General features: G+C 49.8%; 1 protein-coding gene across 14 annotated transcripts in view; it reads right to left on the reverse strand.

Annotated features, from left to right (window-relative positions):
* KIF9 (kinesin family member 9) overlaps window positions 1–21,337 on the reverse strand; it is a 54,419-nt gene that overhangs the window by 9,850 nt on the left and 23,232 nt on the right. For 8 of the 14 annotated variants that reach the window (XM_081801130.1, XM_081801127.1, XM_081801087.1 and 5 more), the window contains 11 exons: window positions 20,689–20,766; window positions 14,584–14,652; window positions 13,766–13,870; window positions 12,140–12,195; window positions 11,286–11,376; window positions 10,684–10,817; window positions 9,230–9,421; window positions 7,422–7,636; window positions 4,271–4,447; window positions 3,863–3,978; window positions 3,357–3,461 (listed from right to left, as the gene is read on the reverse strand). In XM_081801130.1, coding sequence (XP_081657256.1) covers window positions 3,357–3,461; window positions 3,863–3,978; window positions 4,271–4,447; window positions 7,422–7,636; window positions 9,230–9,421; window positions 10,684–10,817; window positions 11,286–11,376; window positions 12,140–12,195; window positions 13,766–13,870; window positions 14,584–14,652; window positions 20,689–20,766 — 1,338 coding nt within the window. Of the gene's footprint in view, window positions 1–3,356; window positions 3,462–3,862; window positions 3,979–4,270; window positions 4,448–7,421; window positions 7,637–9,229; window positions 9,422–10,683; window positions 10,818–11,285; window positions 11,377–12,139; window positions 12,196–13,765; window positions 13,871–14,583; window positions 14,653–16,037; window positions 20,767–21,337 lie in introns of those variants that run through there. The other 6 variants (XM_081801092.1, XM_081801109.1, XM_081801150.1 and 3 more) reach the window with 6 other exon arrangements.

A 21,337-nucleotide genomic window follows, 5' to 3' on the forward strand; every position in this document is an offset into this window, starting at 1 on the left:
ATGCATCTAATCAGAATCCTAGAAGAGAGAATAAAAATAAAAAGAGAGTATTCAAAAAGATAAGGCTCCAATATCCCTTCCTGATAAAAATACTCAATGAACTAGGTACAGAAGAGAACTTTTTCACCCTGATAAAAGAAAGGTTCTAAGAAGGAACTTCATTTTTTTAAAGTTTTTTATTTATTTAAGTAATCTCTACACCCCATGCAGGGCTCAAACTCACAACCCTGAGATCAAGAGTTGCATGCTCTTCTGAGCCAGCCAGGTGCCCCCTAATAATGAACTTCAAAGCGTGTTGCTCAGAGCGTGTTCCCTGGACTAGCCACACAGGCATCATCTAGGAGCTTATCAGAAAAGCAGAATCTCAGGCTCCGCCCCAGGGCTGCTGCGTCAGACTCTGTATTCTAACAGCCTGGTGATTCCTGTGCACGGCAGAGTGAGAAGTGCTGCTCTACGACTCTTCTTTTCTAGGAAAACCCCACAGCTAACATTATACTTAAGAGGGAAAGAATGAATACCTTCCCCCTAAGGTCAGAAACAAGACAAAGATGGCAACTTTCACCTCTTATTTCAACTTTGTACCAGAGGTTCTAGCCAGGAAAATTAGGCAAGAAAAAGATATAAAAGGCATCGGATTGGAAAGGAAGAAGTAAAACTATTTGTATTTGTAGATGACATGATCTTATATGCATAAAGTCCTAAGGAATCCACTAAAAAACTATTAGAATTAATAAATGAGTTCAACAGGGACGCCTGGGTGGCTCAGTCGGTTAAGCGGCTGCCTTCGGCCCAGGTCATGATCCCAGGGTCCTGGGATCGAGTCCCATATCGGGCTCCTTGCTCAGTAGGGAACCTGCTTCTCCCTCTCTCTCCCTCTGCTTGTGCTCTGTCAAATAAATAAAATCTTAAAAAAAAAAAAAAAATGAGTTCAACAAAAAATAAATAAATAAATAAATGAGTTTAGCAAGGTGATGGAATACCAAATCATTATACAAAAACCAACTGTATTTCTATACAAATACAATGAACAATCCAAAAATGAAATTTAAAATACAATTCCATTCATAATAGCATCAAAAAGAATAAAATACTTGGGAATAAATTTTTTTTTAAGTACAAAACTTAAACTCTGAGAAGTACAAAACTCCACTGAAAGAAATTGAAGACTTAAGCAAATAGAAAGATAGCCTATGTTAATGGATTTGAAGACTTAATATTGTTAGGATGGCAATATTCCCCAAAGTAATCTATAAATTCAACACAACCCTGGTCCCAGCTGGCTTCTTTGCATAAACTGACAAGCTGGTCTGAAAATTTGTATGGAAATACAAGGAACCCTGAATAGTCAAAACAATCTTGAAAAAAAAGAACAAAGATGGAGAATTCATTCTTTGCAATTTCAAAACTAACTACAAATCTACAGTAACCAAGACATTATAGTACTGGCATAAAGACAGACATATACCCCTGCGTCGGGCTCCCTGCTCAGCAAGGAGTCTGTTCTCCCTCTCCCTCTGCCCCTCCCCCCACTCATGCATGCTCTCTCTTTCTCTCAAATAAATAGATAAAATCTTAAAAAAAAACCAACAGAATAACTACAACAAACCAGAGTTAAACACAAAAGAGAAATGACAAACGGGAAAATATCTGCAGCTCATATCATAAAGAGCCAATCTTCCCAGTATATCAAGACTTCCTACAAATTAATAAGAATAAAGACCAAAAAACGATAGAAAAATAGGCAAAAATACAGCTAGGCAATTTACAGGAAAAGAAATTAAAATGGCACTTAAACATATGAGAAGCTCAACTTCATTTATAATAACAGAAATATAAATTAAACCTCCCCTGAGAGGCCATTTTCTCCTTTCAAATTGGAAAAAAACAAAAAGTAGGATAATATATCTTGTGGTGAAGCTGTGGAGGTACAGATGGGTCCAGCTCTAAGCAGGTGATCTGGCACCATCCATTAAAAGTACACATGTCTGGGGCGCCTGGGTGGCTCAGTCGTTAAGTGTCTGCCTTCGGCTCAGGTCATGATCCCGGGGTCCTGGGATCGAGCCCCGCATCAGGCTCCCTGCTCGGCGGGAAGCCTGTTTCTCCCTCTCCCACTTCTCCCTCTCCCTCCCCCTGCTTGTGTTCCCTCTCTCGCTGTGTCTCTCTCTGTCAAATAAATAAATAAAATCTTTAAAAAAAAATAAGTACACATGTCCTTGTGACCAAAAAATTCACTTCTACAAAACTTAACTTTCACGTATATTCACTCATGTGAATTCGCACTTGTACAAGGTTATCACAATATTGGTACTGTAAACAAACGGAACTGCCCAAATGTTCCTCAATGAGATGGGTTAAGTACATTTTGATACATCCTCACAATGGAGTACTAGTATACAGCTTTAAGAAAAAAAAGAAATGGAATGATCTTCAGGATACACTATTTAGTGGGAAAGGCAAGATACAGCACAATGCGCAATGGGAACACAAGAAACAAGTGACAGGGGTTCCCTGTCAGAGAGGATGGGGGACTGGGTATTTGTATTTGTATTTTTTAAAGGATGTGCTCCCTTCGGCAATCTCCCCATGTGCACCTGCTACCTGCTGTATAAGAACGGCCTGTGGGGGCCGCCTGGGTGGCTCAGTCGGTTAAGCATCTGCCTTAGGCTCAGGTCATGATCTCAGAGTCCTGGGATACAGCCCTACTGGGCTCCCTGCTCAGTGGGGAGTCTGCTTCTCCCTCTCTCTCTGCCCCTCCCCCTCCACCCCCGCTCATGCTCTTTCTCTCAAATAAATAAAATCTTAAAAAAAATAAAAAGAATAGCCTATGGGCACACCATGGACCCTCTGTGTTCTGGCTCCAGACTGAGCCTCAGAACAAGCCCCTCTGCTCTGGCCCAACCTGCTTAGGGAGGAGAGTGCAGGCCCAGCCTGTGGCCAACACCCTGTCTAGCTTTGCCTCAGCTGTATGTGGTTCTCTGTCCCCTGCCTCCTATTTGTGGTGGCCCCCACTGGAGAGGCGGTCCCCAACAGGCGGTGGTCCCAGGAGATTCCCAGTGGTCTCAGGAGATTCCCAGACCCTACCCTGGGCTGTGAACCACACATGGGCCAGCTTAGCTCCCAATAACCATCTCCGGGTCTGTAGGGCCCCTGCTGGATTTAACCCAATCTAGGACTCTGTAGAGTTGGCAGAAGATACCCACTGACTCTGGGTGACTCTGTATTTCCCTTGGCTGGCATATTCCTTCTTTGCCTCTCCAAAGTGGGAAGTGTGATCTTGGGTGTCCTAATAATGTGATCTCTGAGGCCCTACCTTGCTGGAGACATGAACCGCCCCCCCCCGCCCCCTGCCCAGTTACCTTCTGTTCTGTCTTGACTTTGGCATTGTAGAAGGAGATGGAGTCAGGGCCCTCTGGCAGCATCATCTGCTGCAGCTGGCTGAACTTGTCCTGGTCATCTTCTCCCTAGGGGAGGCTCAACTCAGCATAGTCCCTTCAGCCTGCCATTGTTAGGAACTTCCCTGACAGGGCCTGGAAGGGCGGGGGGCATCAGGGCAGCCCCTTGCAGGGTTTGTAAACCCCCATGCAGGGTAGCTCACAACCCCTGGTCCCATATTTGCCAGACATCCTGTAGCTGCCACCTGGGCAGGATGAGCCACCCCGGAAAGGTGGCAATAGCAAGTGATGTTTTCTGTGTCCCCATCCTCCATAACTGGGGAGACCTGGACCTGTCCAACTGCCTGGGCCAGCCGTGGGAGAGGCTGGGAGCAGCCTATACACGGCCATGTTTGCGGAGAAAACAGAGGACAAAGGCCCACCAACCTGTGCTCATCCACTGTCCCCACACTGGCCCCTGTGCCACTCACCAGAGCCACGAGCCTGCTGATAGGCACCATGCCTGGCCGGATGCCACTAGCTGGCTTCAGTGACACTTGCATGTCCTCGGGGATGAAGAAGGACTCGTTGTACCAGATATCAAATTCTGCAAGGAGGCAGGAAGACAGCACTGTGAGGTGTTGGGGAGGCCCTGAGGAAGCAGGTAAAGCCTGTGTGTGTGCCTGTCACAGGCTCACCCTGTTCTTCGCTTCCTGCTCTAGGGTCTCACCCTTTCCTGTCTCCCTCTCCAGTTCTGAGTCCTGGAAACACTTCAAAGCCCCTGTCCAGCCCCAGCTGTCAGAGAGAAGCTCTGAAGCCGCTTCGAGAACCCAGGTGGTGGCCTTGCCCTCTGCCTCCCGGGACATCAGGTGGCCGGCCGACCTTCCCAAATGGCACACCCATGAGTAGGCGGTGGCGACACTGATCCACCAAGTGCTGGCAGTACTGGATCTCAGCCCTGAGGTCACGCAGGTCCTGATACTCAGCCCGGTACTGCTTCTTGAGGTCTTTGAGCTTCAGGATCATCAGGAATTCCTCCTCGTCGATGATCATCAGCCCCTTGCTCTCATACTCGCCTGCAGGGACACAGGAGGTCAGAGAACGAGGTGTTCACTTGGGGCGTGGGGAGGGAGGAATTCTGGAAAGAGGGAACAAAATGCTGGCAAAACACGAAGACCAGACACCAGAGGAAGGGCTGGGCTGTGGGGCCGGGGTGGGCAAAGCACGAGGAGGCCAGGCCACCAGGCCACGTCTCACCGGAAGAGGGAGTTCAGCTCAGAGGGGGCCACAAGGGCAACTTTAAGAACAGGAGGGGTGCGCAGGGGAGAGGGTAGAGATGGCGCATGCTTCACACTTATTTTGGTCTCAAACCTTACTGGCCAAACATAGTTCGGGAGTCACCTCAATTAAATGGATGTCTACCTTTTTTGTGAGTCATATACATGAACTGCCACCACGGGCTAGTACCACAAGGCACCTGGGCAAGGTTATTAAGAACAGAGCGTGTAAATCTGTATTATGTCAAGAGGCTGTAAGAGGCTCCAGGAGGAGAGGGGTTAGTTGTGCTATCTGTCATCTCATGGTCTCGGCATGAGCTTTTAAGGTCTGTCAGATGAGGGTTGCTGAGTTAAGACAAAATAACATGGTCTGTGGAGCCATTCACTCAGCCGGCCACTGCCCACGGGACCTAGAAAGCTCACCACAGGCATCATGTCAATCGCACGAGGGCTGTGGGGCTTCCACCCTAGGGAACCCCGGAAAGTGAGGAGGGGAGGCGCATAAGGCAGTCTCCAGGTGTCCTTCCACTGATACTCAGTGGGGAAAAATTAAGGTACACTGTCACACCATTTATGGACAGGCAATTAGAATCTTGAATTGGTCCCAATTCAGGAAGTCTAGAGAGGGAGGGTACAGAGTGGCCCCCTCCCAGGTCCCTCCCCTTCAGTGCAGAGCGGCCTGGTCTGTGTGCTGTGGGCAGTCCCCAGTGTGGTCACTGTGATAGACACAAGTCCTTTACAAAGTAAAGTCTTTACAGTATTCTGATGACAGGGGGAGGGACCGTGAACACCTTGTGTCCCACCGGGGGGTTCTTGGATTATTGCCAAGGAAAAAACTTCAAAGAGTTGAACCTAAAATGATTTTTCATTTTTCTTTCACAAAACACTAATTAACATGCCAAATTTGCTGACCTGGCTGGGCCAACAAGTGGCTATCAGTCAAAATGAATCAAAAAACAAATTTACCTGATCTATTCCCTCAAGATAAAAGTATTTTATTTAGTATTTTAACAACCAATGGGAAAACAACTCATGTTGGGGGGAAAGAGCAAAAATGTGTGTTTTTGGGCACCTGGGTGGCTCAGTCAGTTAAGCGTCTGCCTTCCGCTCAGGTCATGATCCCAGGGTCCTGGGATTGAGCCCCTGCTTCTCCCTCTCCCTCTGCCCCCCACTTGTGCTCGCTCTCTCTCTCTCAAATAAAATCTTTAAAAAAATGTTTTTATACTGATAGATAAAATTTTAAATATTTTATTTCATTTTATTTATTTGAGTAATCTCTACACCCAACATGGGGCTCGAACTCAAGACCCTGAGATCAAGTCATATGCTCTTCCGACTGAGCCGGTCAGGCACCCCCAAATTTTAACTATTTTAAAATATTGTTTGTTTAATCTTCATCTCATTCCTTAAAAATATCTGTTTTCAAGAATATTTAGGCATAAATGATATGTCAGCATAGCATGAATATGTATTATTTAAGATATGTAAATAGGTAATAAGAAGTTGCATAGTCTAAGAAAGTGCGGGCAGAAGGGACAAAGAAGTCCTTGGTCCCGTAAGATCTTCACCCTGGAGGTTCTGGGTTGGGGCCTATCTGGAGCTACCATGACCAGCCCTCCCCCATGCCCACACCCATGGAGGCTTAGCCCTCTGGAATAGTGCGTCACAGTTGGTCTGCAGAGTATGAGCAAAGTGGCCTCACGAATTTGAAGTTGCCCTCTGAGACGTAAATGAGTAAAGTGCACATCTCACTGTGAGATGAGCCACCTGGCCTGCAGAAATAAAACAAATGACATCTGCAGATGCCCCGACGGATCACTGCCTAGGAAGCCCGCCTGGAATAGGGCTGTGATTTAGCCAGGGAAAGCCCAGTAACCTCCAATGTGCCCTGTCGGGAGGACAGTGGAACCAGCAATGTGAACAAGAATGTGGCTTCTGAACCTCTGGCCCCAGAGTCAGGATGGTTACTCATTAAAATGCAGGTTCTGGGCCTTGCTCCAGATCGCCTGAGTTAGAACCAGTAGTCAGGGCCTAGGAGTCTGTGTTTGATCAGCCCTCTCCGATAAGTCCTCCGCACACTCAAGGTGTGAGGGCACCTCAGGGCAGCGCTGAGCGCTGTCCGCCACTGGGACAAGGGCACCAGGGTCAGGGTAACCAGTGAGCACCCTCCCCACACTGAGGTCCCTGCTCTCTGAGCCTGAGGACCCCCCCACACACACACACACATACCACCTGCCTTAGGAGACTAGACTTTGCCAGGCCAGCATGGGTGTTGAGGATTTGGCATGAGGAATGATCTCAGTGACAATGACTCCCTAGGCCCTCTGGTACCCATATTCTCTTTCCCTCCTCAGTTTCTTGTGTCTTAACCAGCACCCCCATGCCAATCAGACTACCCTGGCCAGTGAGGAGACCACACGAGGACCTAGGGCCCTTGTGGGGGTCACCAGCTGCCCATCTCCCTGGGGAGGCCTCTATAAAACCAAAGGCCTGCTTCTCCACTGGGAGCAGCACGTATCAGGGAGAAGGCCCAGCACTTAGGTCTGAGATAACAAAATAATGGGAGACCCACAGGCGAAGGCTGACTGACAGGGAAGGAGCCTAAGCCTCCCCGGGGCTGACTAGAGCCACATGATGACCCAGGCGTGAAGACCACACTTCCACATGCCCTGCTGGCCCCCACCCACCTCAGTCTCCTGTGCCCAAGACGGCCCTGTTTAGAGCAGGATGACTCAGCTCCCACAGCCCCCGGCCACCTTCCTACCACATTCACCTTGCTTCTCCCGGAGTGACTTCTGAAAATTTAGTGCCTCCTTGGTCATGTCCATCTCCCGCTTGATGGCATTGATGCGCTGTGTGGTCTCACTGGCCCTTTTCCTCCGCTCGTTCAAGATGGACTTGTTCTCTTTGAAGATGCGGTTGATCTCACTGCCCCGCTCATTCTTAAAGTCCTCAAAGGCCACAGGTTTGGGGGGTGGGGTACTGGGCCTGAAGACAGAAGGGGAGGGGAAGGGGAGCCAGAGCCCAGCACCTCGCCTCTCTTCCCGGGGGGAGGAGCGGGGGGCTTCTGTGGGCCGGAGGCCAGAACTCCCAGGCACCCTGTGCAGGAACCACTCCCCAGTCTCCGTCTCTCCCCGCACGCAAGGACACGTGACCACAGCAGAAAGTGAGGACAGCAAGGAAAAGCGTAGGAAACAGAAAACAAAGCAAAAAACCATGCACTACCTACTGGCAACTACACCTTGGTGTATCTCCTTCAGGGATTTCTTTGATACAATGTTTGAGGTCATGCAGTAGATATAATTTTACATCTTACATTTTTCACAGAGGCATTCCTTCATGCTCTAAGGCACTCTGAGAACTCTGGTTAATGAGATGTAAGGTGAAGTGTTGGGGGCCAGGGGGTGTGGACTGTCTGCAACTTCCTTTGAAATGCATCAAGAGGCGCCTGGGGGGCTCAGTCAGTTGAATGGCTGGCTCTTGGTTTTAGTTCAGGTCGTGATCTTGGGGTTCTGGGATCGAGCCCTGCGTCGGGCTCCCTGCACAGCAGGGAGTCTGCTTCAGGATTCTCTCTCTCTGTCCCTCCCCCTGCTCATTCACACTCTCTCTCAAATCAATGAATCTTAAAAAAAAAAAAGTTAGGGGCACCTTGGCTCAGTCAGTTAAGCATCACCTTTAGCTCAGGTCATGATCCCTGGGTCCTGGGATCGAGTCCCGCATCGGGCTCCTTGCTCAGCAGGGAGTCTGCTTCTCCCTCTCCCTCTCCCCCTCCCCACTGCTTGTGTGTGTGCTCTCTCTCTCGAGTTCTCTCTCAGATAAATAAATAAAACCTTTAAAATATAATAAAAAAATTTTAAAAAGTTAAAAAAAAAAAAGAAATGTATCCAAAAAATAAGAGGGATGGAGAGAAAGACAGATGCATGATGAAGTAAGTAATGTGTTAAATGTAGAATCAAGTGGGTGTTTGCTGTACAGTACTTTCAACTTCTCTGAGTTCTTGGAAATGTTCACCTGCTGGGGAAAAAATTCTTCATGCACATCCTCGTACATCCCAAGGGCAGAGATGATAATTCACTTAGTACCTTTTCCGTAATGTTAGCTACTGAAAGTGTTTCCCAAAATTGTTTTTGGCTTTTTAAATTAATGATGCAATGAACATCCGTTTGCATAAATCTCTGTCCACATCTCTGTTTCCTCAGGATACATTACTGGATACTCAATTGCTGGCTCGCCAGGGAGAGGAACTGAGTAGCTATAGAGGAAGGGGTCTCATGCCTTGAGAATTTGGGGCCTTTTGAATGCTTTAGTTATTTTTTTCAATGTAAATGTAATTATTTAAATAAGTGCTATTTGAAGGGCCTAAAATGATTCCATGTATAACTGCATATATTGGAGGACTCCTGAGGTGGGACCATTTCACCTGTGGATAAGCCATCACGTTGCTTCTTTCTGGACTGTGCTCCTAGTCTTTGCCTATTATCCCCTATTTTATTTCTCATCTATCTGCAGGCGCTCTTGACATCCTGAGGATCACACTCTGGTTTTGAATGATCTGGTGAACTTGCATGAGGTGTTACTTACCTGGGTGGGCGTGATTCCTCCTTCGGGGAGTCTGAGGGAAGAGGCTCAATGCTGGAGGTCTCCCGGTCCCGCAGAGGCAGCTCTTTGACATCCCCCTCCTTGGAGGACAGGGTCAGCTGGGTCTTGGAGGTAGAGACCTCCAAATCCTTGCCACTCACAGGGCTGCTGGCACCTTCCTTTTTTGCTGAGGAGCTGGAAGGAGAAGGCAGGGAGGCCCCAGGGCTCAGTCATGGGCAGTAAGGTGTCTCTGGTACTTAGGGGAGTGACATTTCCAAACCCTCAGACATCAGAAGTCCCATCCCAGCCAGGAGACACCTGGGAAAACTAGGCAGGCTCCAGGTCTGAAAGCAGCTGGACCTGTGGGGCGGGCCACAGGCTCCCGGAGCATCCGGGCTGCTGAGGTCTTGATCACACAGGCCTCCCGGGGAACGGGTGGCAGAGCTCCCACCCAGGGTAGGTCTGTCTGCGGACCAAAGGTAAAGCAAGACATGTCTGCCCTGCTGCCCTGACCAGTCCACGACCTGCTCTCCCGCCTCCACGAGTGCCCACACCCACCCCCAGGAAAGTAGCTGCCCTCGCTCTCCAAGTGATGGTGCCCAGGGTCTTCCTCCTCAGAGAGGCACATCTGAGCCGGCCTGAGCCATCAGGAGGAGGCCAGGGGCCTCGGCAACCCCTGCTACCCGACTCCTGTTCTGCATGGAACAGTTTTCTACAGTCAGCTCTGGCCTGTGTTTCTTTAGCAGATGGAATAACAGCAACACCACATTCGCACTGCCTACTTTCTAGGTACAGGGACTGCCTTCACCCATTTATCTTCCCAATAACCCCCCTGACTTTGAAGCTACTATTAGGATTCCCAATTTAGGGAGAAGGAAATGGAAGCACAGAGAGGCTGTCATGCCTCCCATGAGGTGACCCCTTTAGTGAGAGGAGCCTCCTAGAGCCTGTGTTCACGTCCACCACTACCAGCATCTTCCAGGGACGGCATCTCATTAAGTGAGCCTTGACACTCCTCTCACCTGGCACACACAAATGATTCTTGTCTGGAAGGTGAACTGGGGTTTTTAGGTGACATGAGTACCAGGGAGCTGGGTCACAAAAGGACTCCGGTTAGGGGTGGTTTCCGCATGTAGTACTGGGGGTAGGGGGGTGCTAGCCCGGCTTCTCTCTTCCACTCTATCACTCCTCAGTGGTGTGACCTTGGGAGTGATTTCGCCTCTCCGAGCTTTGGTATCTACATCAGTAAAATGGAGACATGAACTCCTACCTCCTGGGGTTGCTGTGTGGACAAGAGGTAACCAGCACAGCCTGGGCCCCACAGATGTTGCTAGTATTGGCAGGCAATACGAGCAACTGGGACCACCCAGTAGCGAAGACACTAGCTTGTGTCCTCTCTTTCACCAGCCAAGGAGGGCCAGATGCTCAGCAGGTAAAGCAACAGGAAGGTTCCTCACCTGAGCTGTTCTTTGAACGTCTTCTTGGACTTGGATTTCTTCCCAGGTTTGGTAGAGTAAGGGATGACCCCGAGTCCGAAGCCTTGTCCATCAGGCTCACCCACTAGGTGGCCATCAACGTCCACAAGCCCTGCCTGGAGAGAGGCCAGCCACAGGGCCGAGGGTTAGATTAAGGGTTTTGGCCTGTGGGGGACCCAAGTATATATGTACCCAGGTGGGCATGTTCACCCCACACGCCAAGATAGCAGGCCTAGGCTGCTAGCTTCAGGCTATCTCCAACAGCACTATCTCTGATCACCCTACCAACGTCCATGTTCCACATCAAATCCACTCGATGGTCTGGTGTCTCCTTGAGGATCTTAAGGCCCGTCTCCAACCTAACTCCAGGAATTGGTCTTGTTTATGGTCATGTCTCCAACATTGTAGATCATTTTGAATTCATATATGGTTTACTCTTGCATGGGTCCCACTCAACCTGGTGTTACCATTATCTGTTGCAACCCCAGATCTGCTCTAATGCGGAACACCTGCTGTTTCTGGAAAGGTCTGGAGATGGAAAAAGTCTGACATGAATGCTATCAACAAGAAGCAACCATGCATACCTTCTGGACTGCAGAGATGGCAGCAAAGTCATTCTTGTCTATGAGGGTGTATTTCCTGCGCAAAGTGGACTCCACTTCCTGTTCCTGTTGGCTTGAAAGAGAGAATGAGAGAACACCTCGCACTTTGGCGCTAGGCTGAACCTTCCAGAGCAAGAACCAAGTATGGGAATTAGAAGTCATTTGGGTGTGGCCCCTTGGGATGGAACCATACCCTCATCATGAACCAGACTAGACCAAACAAGCCCATTCCACACCCCGATTCCTCAGGGCACACACCCACTGTCCAGCCCTAAAATCCGCAGTGGCCACCCTTATGTGCCAGGCACTTCTGCTCCAAAACTTTAACAAGGACTGTAAGCCTGCCTCAGGACCATGCTTTCCCACCCAGGTTCTATCTTTACAAGGCCCTTGGGAATCATGTGACCCATGTCTGTGCTACTACCCAGCATGAGCTGCTCAGTCTACAGGTGTGTCTGCACCCAAATAAACTGCAAATGACTCCTGAAGTGGGAGTTGGGCACAGGGTGTATTCACAATGCCCTGCTCTGGCCACACTCAGAGCTGGTACTCCAGAAGGACCCCCCGTCTAATTAATGAACTCAGGAAACACCCACCAGGGACTACTTCCTCTCTGAGCTGTCCTTGATTGGAGGGCTCTCCTCCCCGCTTCCCCCAGGGGAAAGGGAGGGCTGGAGGATCTGAGAGCTCAGGGGCCTGGGCACACCCCAAGGACTCTGAGCTGGCTTCTCACCCATGAGAAACAGGGCAGTGTGCTTAGAGGCCACACCTTGACCATGGGAAATGAAAAAGGCAGCCTGATGTAGGAGTCAGGTGGGTGGGTGGGGGTCCCTTACCTCAGCACCACCCGGAACTGGTTGAACACCTCCTGGATCTGTCTGAGGTTGATGATCTGGAGGGAAGACAGCAGGGCAGAGAGGTTGGGCTTCAGGCAGCACAGGACTGAGGGTGTGTCTATGGTTAGTAGAGAAACCAGGACTCTTCGGCTAACCCTTGATCATCTGCCTTAAGAATGGAACATCTGAAATCTCCTCAAGAACAGAGAAACGGGTGCCTGGGTGGCTCAGTAATTGGGCATCTGCCTTCAGCTCAGGTCATGATTTCCAGGTCCTGGGATTGAGCCCTGCGTCGCGCTCCCAGCTCAGTGGGGAGCCTGCTTCTCCCTCTCCCTCTGCTTCTCCCCCTGCTTGGCTCTGTCTCTCTCTCTCAAATGAATAAATAAAATCTTAAAAAAAAAAAAAAGAACAGAGAAACAATTGATTCATAGTTTTCAAACTAAGTATTTACTGAGGTTATAAAAATGACCTTCCCTGGAGCTCCTGAGTGGTGCAATCAGTTAAACAGCTGACTCTTGGTTTCAGCTCAGGCTGTGATCTCAGGGTCATGAGATGCAGCCCCGTATCAGGCTCCATGCTCAGCGGGGAGTCTGCTTGAGATTCTCTCTCCCTCTCCCTTTGCCACGCTTGCATGCTCACGCTCTCTCTCTCAAATAAATGAATCTTTAAAAATTACCTTTTCTAAGTGAAGGTCTCTATAAAATTAAAATGACTCTAGTTCTTGAAAATACTAAGAAAAAAATTTTAATAAAATTTATGGTCTTCAGCTCTCTCCTTCAGCTCTCTCTCTTGTTTCTACAAGGTTCCGTTATGAACTTTCTGTGTGGCACATACACATCTGTGGCTAGAAGAAGGCCAATGGCTTCCCTCTTGGCCCTACAGACCACAAGCATTACCCTTGCCGGAGGGTCAGTCTGGGACTAACCCTCCTCCAAGGCCAGAAGAGCCCACCCCTGTTGTCCCAGGCCTGCCAGTTATAGCTGCCACAGTAACAGGCCTGGGGTGGGGGTGGGGGGGTGATCTGCCATGTAGCTCCCTGATGAGGGGTTTGCTGGCCTGCACTGTAAAAACAGAACGCATCCTTCTCTCTGAGGACCCTTCCCTGTGTGGCTGCGGTCTCTTCCTCCTTGGCCTACTCCAACACAGGCCCTGCATGTCTGCCCTGTCAGCCCGCATGACCATCATCCTTGAATGACCTCACTCCGCCCAGCACAGCTGAGCACCTGAGCTGCGGCAGCTCAGTTAATTCCACTTTGGTTTCCCTCCTCACTCCAAGTACAGGAGGTTGAGCATTTTGCTGAAGTCACTCAGCAAGGAGACAACTGAGCTGAGATGTGATCCGGGCAGCCTGGCTCCAGGGACCACACCTGTGCCTGGGGTGATGGACCACCCCTGTGTGGTCAAGTGTGTTCAAGGCTGCTGGCCACTCTGAGGGGCACACCCATCCTTGTAACCCTAAACACAGATGCTGAGTCCTCGGTAGGCTGTAGGGCCCGAGGCCAGGGGTCCAGCACCACCCACCCCATACCCACCGCACCCACTCGGTGTGAAGTTCCAAGGCCAGCACAGCACAAGGGGGGGATGCCCAGGAAAGGGAAGGCATGGTCCCAAGGAAAGGCTCCTTACGTCAATCTCATCCAGGGTCCCCTCCAGGTACCTCCGCACCTGGGAGTTGATCTCAGCAATCTGGATTTCATCCATGGGATCATAGTTCACAAGGGTACGGTTGGCCTTGGAGGAGGATGAAGAACATGCCAACAAGCTCCAAACACCTGAGCCCAACAGGGGCAGCAGGGGTCATTCTGAGAACCGTTCAGGGGAGGTTGGACACAGGGCAGGACCACTGGGTCCTGGCCAGGTGTTCGGGTCACAGAGGGACAACTGGGTCTCGAGAGCCGCCTGACATGGGCTTGCCACTTCAAGCAAGGGGGGCTCTGCTGGCTGAGTCTCAACACACTCTGTAGCATGAGGGCCATGGGAGGAGGGTGGCTGCCTCTGCCTCAAGAGCCCCCCTGGACCGTGAGCAGGCCCAGGCAAGCCACCAGAGGTCTCCCATTCCCACTCTCTGCCCTCAGGGCCCTCTGCTGCCGCCCCCTCCCTCACTGCCCAATCTGCCCCACCTCCCCTGACCTTGACCATCATGCTCTCTGCCCCTGCCCTAGCTGCCTGGCACCTGGCCCCCTGCCCCTCGTTCTCCTGTCAACTGTCTGCCTCCGCTCCCTGATATCTGACACCCCTGCCCACATCCTCCTGCTCTTCTAGGATCCCTGCCCTCCAGGCATTCCTGCTCCCCAGGCCCCCTGGCCAAGTCTCCCTGCCTACTTGGCCCTCCCACCCATCTGGCTCCTGTCCACCCAGTCCCTCTGCCCACCTGGTACCCTGACCCGAGCCCCTCTAGCAGTCCAGCCAGCCCCCACTCCAGACCCCTGCCTCAAGCCCCTTACCAGGCTGTCATGGATGGCCAGCTCCTGCTTGAGCAGCACCAGCTCCTTCTCCAGGTTCTTGACCATTCGCTGCCAGAAAACAGTTTGGGGAGGGGCAGGGAGGCCAGTCACAGAGGCCACCCTGCCTCTTCCATATCAAGCCCACAATTCCCTAACCTATGCTTGGACATCCCGGCCCCTCCTGGAAACCCATGGGGTGTGATGTCAGCATCTGGACAATTCCCTCCCCGCTGGTGACTTTTCCCCAACTGGGGTGAGTTTAGGGTCTGCGGGGGCCTCAGCAGTCCCCTGGCCTCTGCCTCTTACAGCAGCGGAGACAGAAGAGAGTGAGCACAGGAACCCACAGGGCAACCTCACACCACAACTCCCGGGAGCTTCAGATTTCTAGTCTACCAGGGCGATGGCCCTCTCAGTGCAGCCCACTGCCACCAGGATGCTTTCCAACACAGCCGTACCTTCTACCCTCATCCTTCCCAACCACTGCACAGGCATGTCACTGTTCCCTGCTGATAATCAGGTACGTCACCTCTAATATTTTTGCTGCTACAAACAACAGTGCACAGCATTTTTGTCCTTCTATCTTTGTGTCTTTCTAGGTTTTTGTAGGGTCACACAGGCTCTTTGTGACCTGCCCCCATTACTTCTTCCCTACTGTTCCCCTCCCCCAGCTCATTCCAGTCCTACCAAATTGGCACACTCCCGCCTCTGCCTTGCCTATCCCCTCTGCCCAGGACACTCTTCCCCCAAGTATTGCCCTGGCTCACCCCCACACCTCCTTCAAGTCTTTGTTCAAAAGCTTCTAAATTAGGCACACTTCAATCACCCCACCGAAAATTGCAATCCCCTCCCCACCCCCACACCACTCTTTTTTGCAAATCTTGCTCTAATTTTTTTCATAGCACCTATCACCAACATACCCTAGAGCAGTGCTGTTTAATAGAACTTTCTGTAATGATGGAAATGGTCTGTATCTGTGCTGTGAGCTACATGTAGCTACTGAACACTTGAATGTCACTAGGGTGACCCAGGAAGTGAACTTTTAATTTGATTTAACTAATTTAAATAGCCCCAAGCAAGTAGCAGCTACTGTACTGGATGGTGGAGCTCTAGAACTTAGCTATCTCTTTTTTTTTTTAACATTTAAAGAAATCTTTAAAGAGAATCGTACACAGGCGTACCTGATTTCATTGCACTTTGCTTTACTGAACTTCCCAGATACTGCATTTTTTTTTTACAAATTGAAGGTCTGTGGCAACCCCAGTTCAGGCAAGTCTATTTTTCCAACAGCATTTGCTCACCTCATGTCTCTGTATCACATTTTGGTGATTCTCATAATATTTCAAACCTTTTCATTTTTACTATATTTGTTATGTGATCTGTGTTCAGTGATTACGACTCGCTGAAAGCTCAGATGATGATTAGCATTTTTTAGCGATAAAGTATTTTTTTAACAGTTATTTACTTATTATTATTATTATTTTTTTTTTTTTTTGCGTAGGCTCCCCGCCCAGCATGGAACCCAACATGGGGTTTGAACTCACGCTCCTGAGATCAAGACCGGAGCTGAGATCAAGAGTTGGATGCTCAACCAACTGAGCCACCCAAGTGCCCCATCGAAAAAGCATTCTTAAATTAAGGTATGTACATTTTTTTTAGACACAATGCGACTGCACACTTAATAGACTACAGTATAATGTAAACATAACTTTTATAGGCACTGGGAAACCACAAAATTCATTTAACTCACTTTATTGTGATAGTCAGTATATTATAGTTGTCTGGAACTGAACCCACGATATCTCTGGAGGTATGAATATTTAAGGTGTACAACATGATATACATATACATAGTGAAATGATTACTACAGTCAAGTTAATTAACATATCTATCTCCTCACCTAGTGACCATTTTTCTGTGTGTGGTAAGAGCTTCTGAGGTCTACTCTCTTAGCAAATTTCCAGTATACAATATTATTAACTATGGTCACCATGTTATACATTAGATTCCCAGAACTTATCCATTCCATAAATGAGAATTTGTGCCCTTTGACCAACATCTCCCCTTTCCTCGGCCCCTGCCCCTACTCTTCGTAACCACTGCTCTATTCCCTGCTTCTATTAATCTGACCTTTTAGGTTTACATATAAGTGAGATCATGCAATATTTTTCTTTCTGTATCTGGTTTATTTCACTTGGCGTAATGTCCTCCAGGTCCATCCGTGTTGTTGCAAATAGCAAAATCTAGACTCACTTCCTTTTTTTTTTTATATAGTTTATTTAAGTAATCTCTATATCCAACGTGGGGCTCAAACTCACAACCTGAATATCAAAAGTCACATGCTCTCCCAACTGAGCCAGTCAGGCAGCCCTAGACTCCCTTATTTCTTTTATTTATTATCTCTCTCTCTCTCCCACCCTCAGCAGACCATCAGCTCTTTGAGGACAGAGATCTGTGTGTTTATTTGTATACTAACACTCCAAGTGCTTCAAAAAGTGTCCGGCACATGGTAAGTGCTCTGTAGATTTCAAGTGAATGGATTAATGATATTTCTAGAAACAGGACTGCTGAGTCATTTTACAGTTGATAGATACTGCCCTAGAGTCTTTCAGATGAGAGGTACAAGGGATTTTATGCTGAGAATCTTCACTGTGAAGAGGGCTTCCTTCAGTTGTCAAAAAATGGCCACTGGGGGCGCCTGGGTGGCTCAGTTGGTTAAGCGACTGCCTTCGGCTCAGGTCATGATCCTGGAGTCCCGGGATCGAGTCCCGCATCGGGCTCCCTGCTCAGCGAGGAGCCTGCTTCTCCCTCTGACCCTCCCCCCTCTCATGTGCTCACTCTCTCTCATTCTCTCTCTCTCAAATAAATAAATAAAATCTTTAAAAAAAAAAAAATGGCCACTGGAGGGAGCTCCTGACAACTGGATCCTGGGACTGGTGACCAAAGCTGTGACCAGTCTGCAGCAAGGGGTGACAGAACCCTGGCATCCTGGTGGCTCTGTGGCAATTCAGGGCACAAAGCCTGGGACTCAAAGCACATGACCAGGGTCCAAATCCTGGCTCTGCCCCTCTGGGAAGCCCCAAGATGGTCTCTTTCAGGTAGACTTCCTATGAGGCAACGGGAGAGGCTTGGTGGCCAGCCCCTCCTCTCAGCTGAGGGATCTCCACTCTGGAAGAGACAGCATGCCCAGCTAGGGAAAGTCTGCTTGCACCGTTGAGGGTCCCCAGCGGGATGACAGCCCGGTGTGGCATGGGGAGCCGGGCTCAGATCTCTGGGCCAGTCAGGTGATGTGGGAAATGGGCCATCGGCTCCCAGGGTAACCAGCCTCCACGTCACATCTTGAGCATAGGAGCTGCTTCTCCTAATGCCCAGCAGACTTAGTGGCCTCCACCTGGACCCCTGTACTGATTGGAGAAGCTGCTCAGAAACACAGGGCTAGAGCAGCAGACCCCACAGAACAGGACCTGGCAACACCTCCTGGCTGACTGACTCCCTTTTTTTTTTGGTACCCTAGGTAGAACACAACACCTGACCAACTCCTTTAAAGGTCAGGGACATTTTCTGGATGGAATCAGCACAGACTCACATGAGTTTCCTGATGGTCAGGGGTTTTCAGCATAAACGTAATGAGGATAATTCAGAAAGTTCTGTTTAAGTAGCACACCAAGCTAGGAGTGGCTCTCTGCCCAGGAAGCTTCCCTCGTTGACCTCCCGCTCCCTATGGCCTGCAGGCCCTCTCTTCTCTCAGCAGAGCAGAATACCAAGTGTCTCTCTGTTGCTTGTTTATGCCCGAGGCTCGCCAATTTTTACACCCCCTCACAGAATCACAGACTCCCAGAGCAGGAGGGTCACTGGAGTTCATCAGTCCAACCCCTCGTTCAAGGGTGAAAACTCCGAGGCTCAGAGACAACTGGTGGCAGAGGCAGATGAGGAATCCAGTCTCCCGCCTTACAACCAGCCCCACCGCCAAGGAAATTCTGTGGAAGCTCCCCCACCACCTTGAAAACAGGCATCGATGCTGAGAATGGCGCTAGAAATAACATAGGCAGGCTGGCTGTAGTCCAGGGAAGGGGGCCACCAAAGTAATTTCTCAGGTCTCTCTCAAGAGCTCATGCTCATAAATGCTGATCATAAAGATTATAAACATGGTCACGTTGGATGTCATGGAGACTTGGTTGGCCAGGACCAATAATGCCCATTTCAGAACAAAAATTACATGGAAGGGCACAGAAGTTCCTGCACAACGCCTACTACCCAGCCAGGTTTGCACACGGCGATGCGGGGGTCCCGAGCTCAGAGAACACCAGACGGAAATAAATAAAACCTCCAAGCTACAGAAAAGCATAGTAAATAATGCCATGAAACATGGGAAGACCACCCCAAAACCTGACTTGAACAGCATGCTGCCCTATTGGCTTCAGTTTTTTTGTTTTTCATTTTAAGAGCTAAAACATGGCAGATAAAAATGAAGCCCCTATGAACCTCACTCTAAGTCCATCCCCCCTGACATCCCAGAGGGAACCCCCAGCCTCGGTTTGGTCTTTCCACCCCCATGCTTTTTTCTTTCACTGCACTCGCATCTATCCATTAATGATATTCAGCTTTGCTTTGCACATTTTTAGATTCGGTGGAAATGACAGAGGCTACCGTTTGGCCCGCTGCAATCCCACTTGAGATTATCTATGCTTGCAGCTCGAGCCCCGGCTCCCTCCCTCCGTGACTCACTTAGCTACTCTCCTGTTAATTAAAGGCTACTGATCACGGCCCCAACTTCTCACTACACAATGAGCAGCACGAGCTCCGTTCTGCTCCAAGGCTGTTCACATACATATGCAAAGAGTGCTTCTAGATTGTCCACCCAGAAAGGGACACTGCTGACCTGTACGAGTGAGTAGAGGACTAGCTAAAATATTTATTGAGCATTTACTCCATGACAGCACTGTGTTAAGGGGTTTCTCCCCGTTATCTTATTCTTCACAACATCTCTTTGAGAGTGGATTCCGCTACTTCTCCAATTTATAATCAAAGACCCCGAGGCTTAGAACGGATAAGCATCTTGCCGAGGTTAGGCAGCTCATGGAAGGAAAGAGCAGGTGGCCGCACCAGGACAGCCCGATGTGGGGGCCATAGCTCTTGACTGCTATGCCAATGGTTCTCAAGTGTGGCCCCAGAACAGCAGTGGGGGACTTACTAGAAATGTGAATCCTTAAGCCTCACCCCTCCACCAATGGAATCAGAACTCCGAGAATGGGTCCAGTGAACTGCTATTCCAGAAGCCCACCTGCGCGTGTTTGAGAGCCCACGGCTCTAAGCCACTCCCCTCCTCAGCCTCCAAGCCACAGGTTAGCTCCACAGAGCCATAGGGACCATTATTTTCCGTCAGGATTTAGAATCTGGGAGGTTTAATTAACTACTTTGTCATGAGCTTAGGGCACGCATATGCTCCGGTCTCCGGTAACCATGATTCTACAAGCATCCCAAAGGAAAGCCAAATTATTGGTAAATGAGTTTTGATTTTGTTAGATGTTGCCAAAATGCTCTCCAAAGCAGCTATATGGATGACACTGGCCAGAAACAGACACTCACTCCTGTCTCTGCACATCCTCACCGTCATTCTCCATGATCGGAACAATTCTAGTTTTGGCTAGTGTGAGGGTGAAATTCCACTAAGCTTTCAACCTGCATTTCCCTGGTTAATGGTGATGCTGAGCATGCCTTCTGGTTGGTCAGCTGTGCTTGCTTAGAGGGATCATACAGGCTGGGGTGAAAGAGGTTTTGTAGTGACATAACCAGATGAGTCTAAGAGTTGGTCCACATTTATTTAACTCTGAAACAGTTAGCTCAAAGGAAGCCCCGGGTAGTCAGAGGCCCTGAAGCCTCACATATGAACTGGGTGGTAACCTGACCCTTTCACCTGTGTGCTGGCCCCCTAGGGTGTCTCCAGTGACTCTGAAGACTCTGGCCTGTCCCAGCGTGTAAAAGAACTGACCCAAGATTGCATGGGTATCTTTAGTTGAGGCAGGAAGGGAAGTCAGGCTTGTGTGATCCAGGCGGCACACCCACACACCTTCTCCACAGTGACACACCTGCCCACAAGCCCCTTAGTACCTCAGCATCATACTTTTCGTTGATGGCAGGCTCTGTGGTGACCAGCTTCATCCTGCTGGCAAACCGCAGGGAAGAAAGCTGAAAAACAGATCAGACAGCCCTCTATGTCTCTGGCCAACTGCTTGTGAGTGGAGATATTTGCAAAGCAGGTCAAAGGAGTCCACCAGGAAAGATGAATCTCTGCACATAGACATATTCCAAAGTGAAGTATGGGGTCTCCTTCTTGGGGGTTCCACCCGAGTCCCTCCGCAGGGGCAGCCAGGCAGGGGTAATTATGGCTGGAGGCCATGAGGCAGCCACATAAGCAGGCCCTTGAGAAACCGCTCCGATGCCGTGCCCCACTGCACTGCTGTTGCGTGCGAGGTGGAGGGCTGCTCCCTGGCAGGGGGGAACAGCCAGTGATAGCACAAGGCGGGCCCTGAGATCCCAACCTCACACCATGCCGGCTGACTCAGGGCCCTGAAACAGAGAGGCTTGGGCTGGGGGCGGGGGCGGGGAGTGGTTACCCAGGAGTGACCCAGAAGAAGGCCTGAAAGGGCTCTTCCTTCAAGCAGTCTGGTCTAGTGGTTAAGAACTCTGCCGCTGGGGCGCCTGGGTGGCTCAGTCGGTTAAGCGTCTGCCTTCGGCTCAGGTCATGATCCCAGGGTCC

This window comes from Leptonychotes weddellii, chromosome 1 (assembly GCF_054177405.1).
Source record: "Leptonychotes weddellii isolate Sample4059 chromosome 1, ASM5417740v2, whole genome shotgun sequence".
Classification (NCBI taxonomy): domain Eukaryota; kingdom Metazoa; phylum Chordata; class Mammalia; order Carnivora; family Phocidae; genus Leptonychotes; species Leptonychotes weddellii.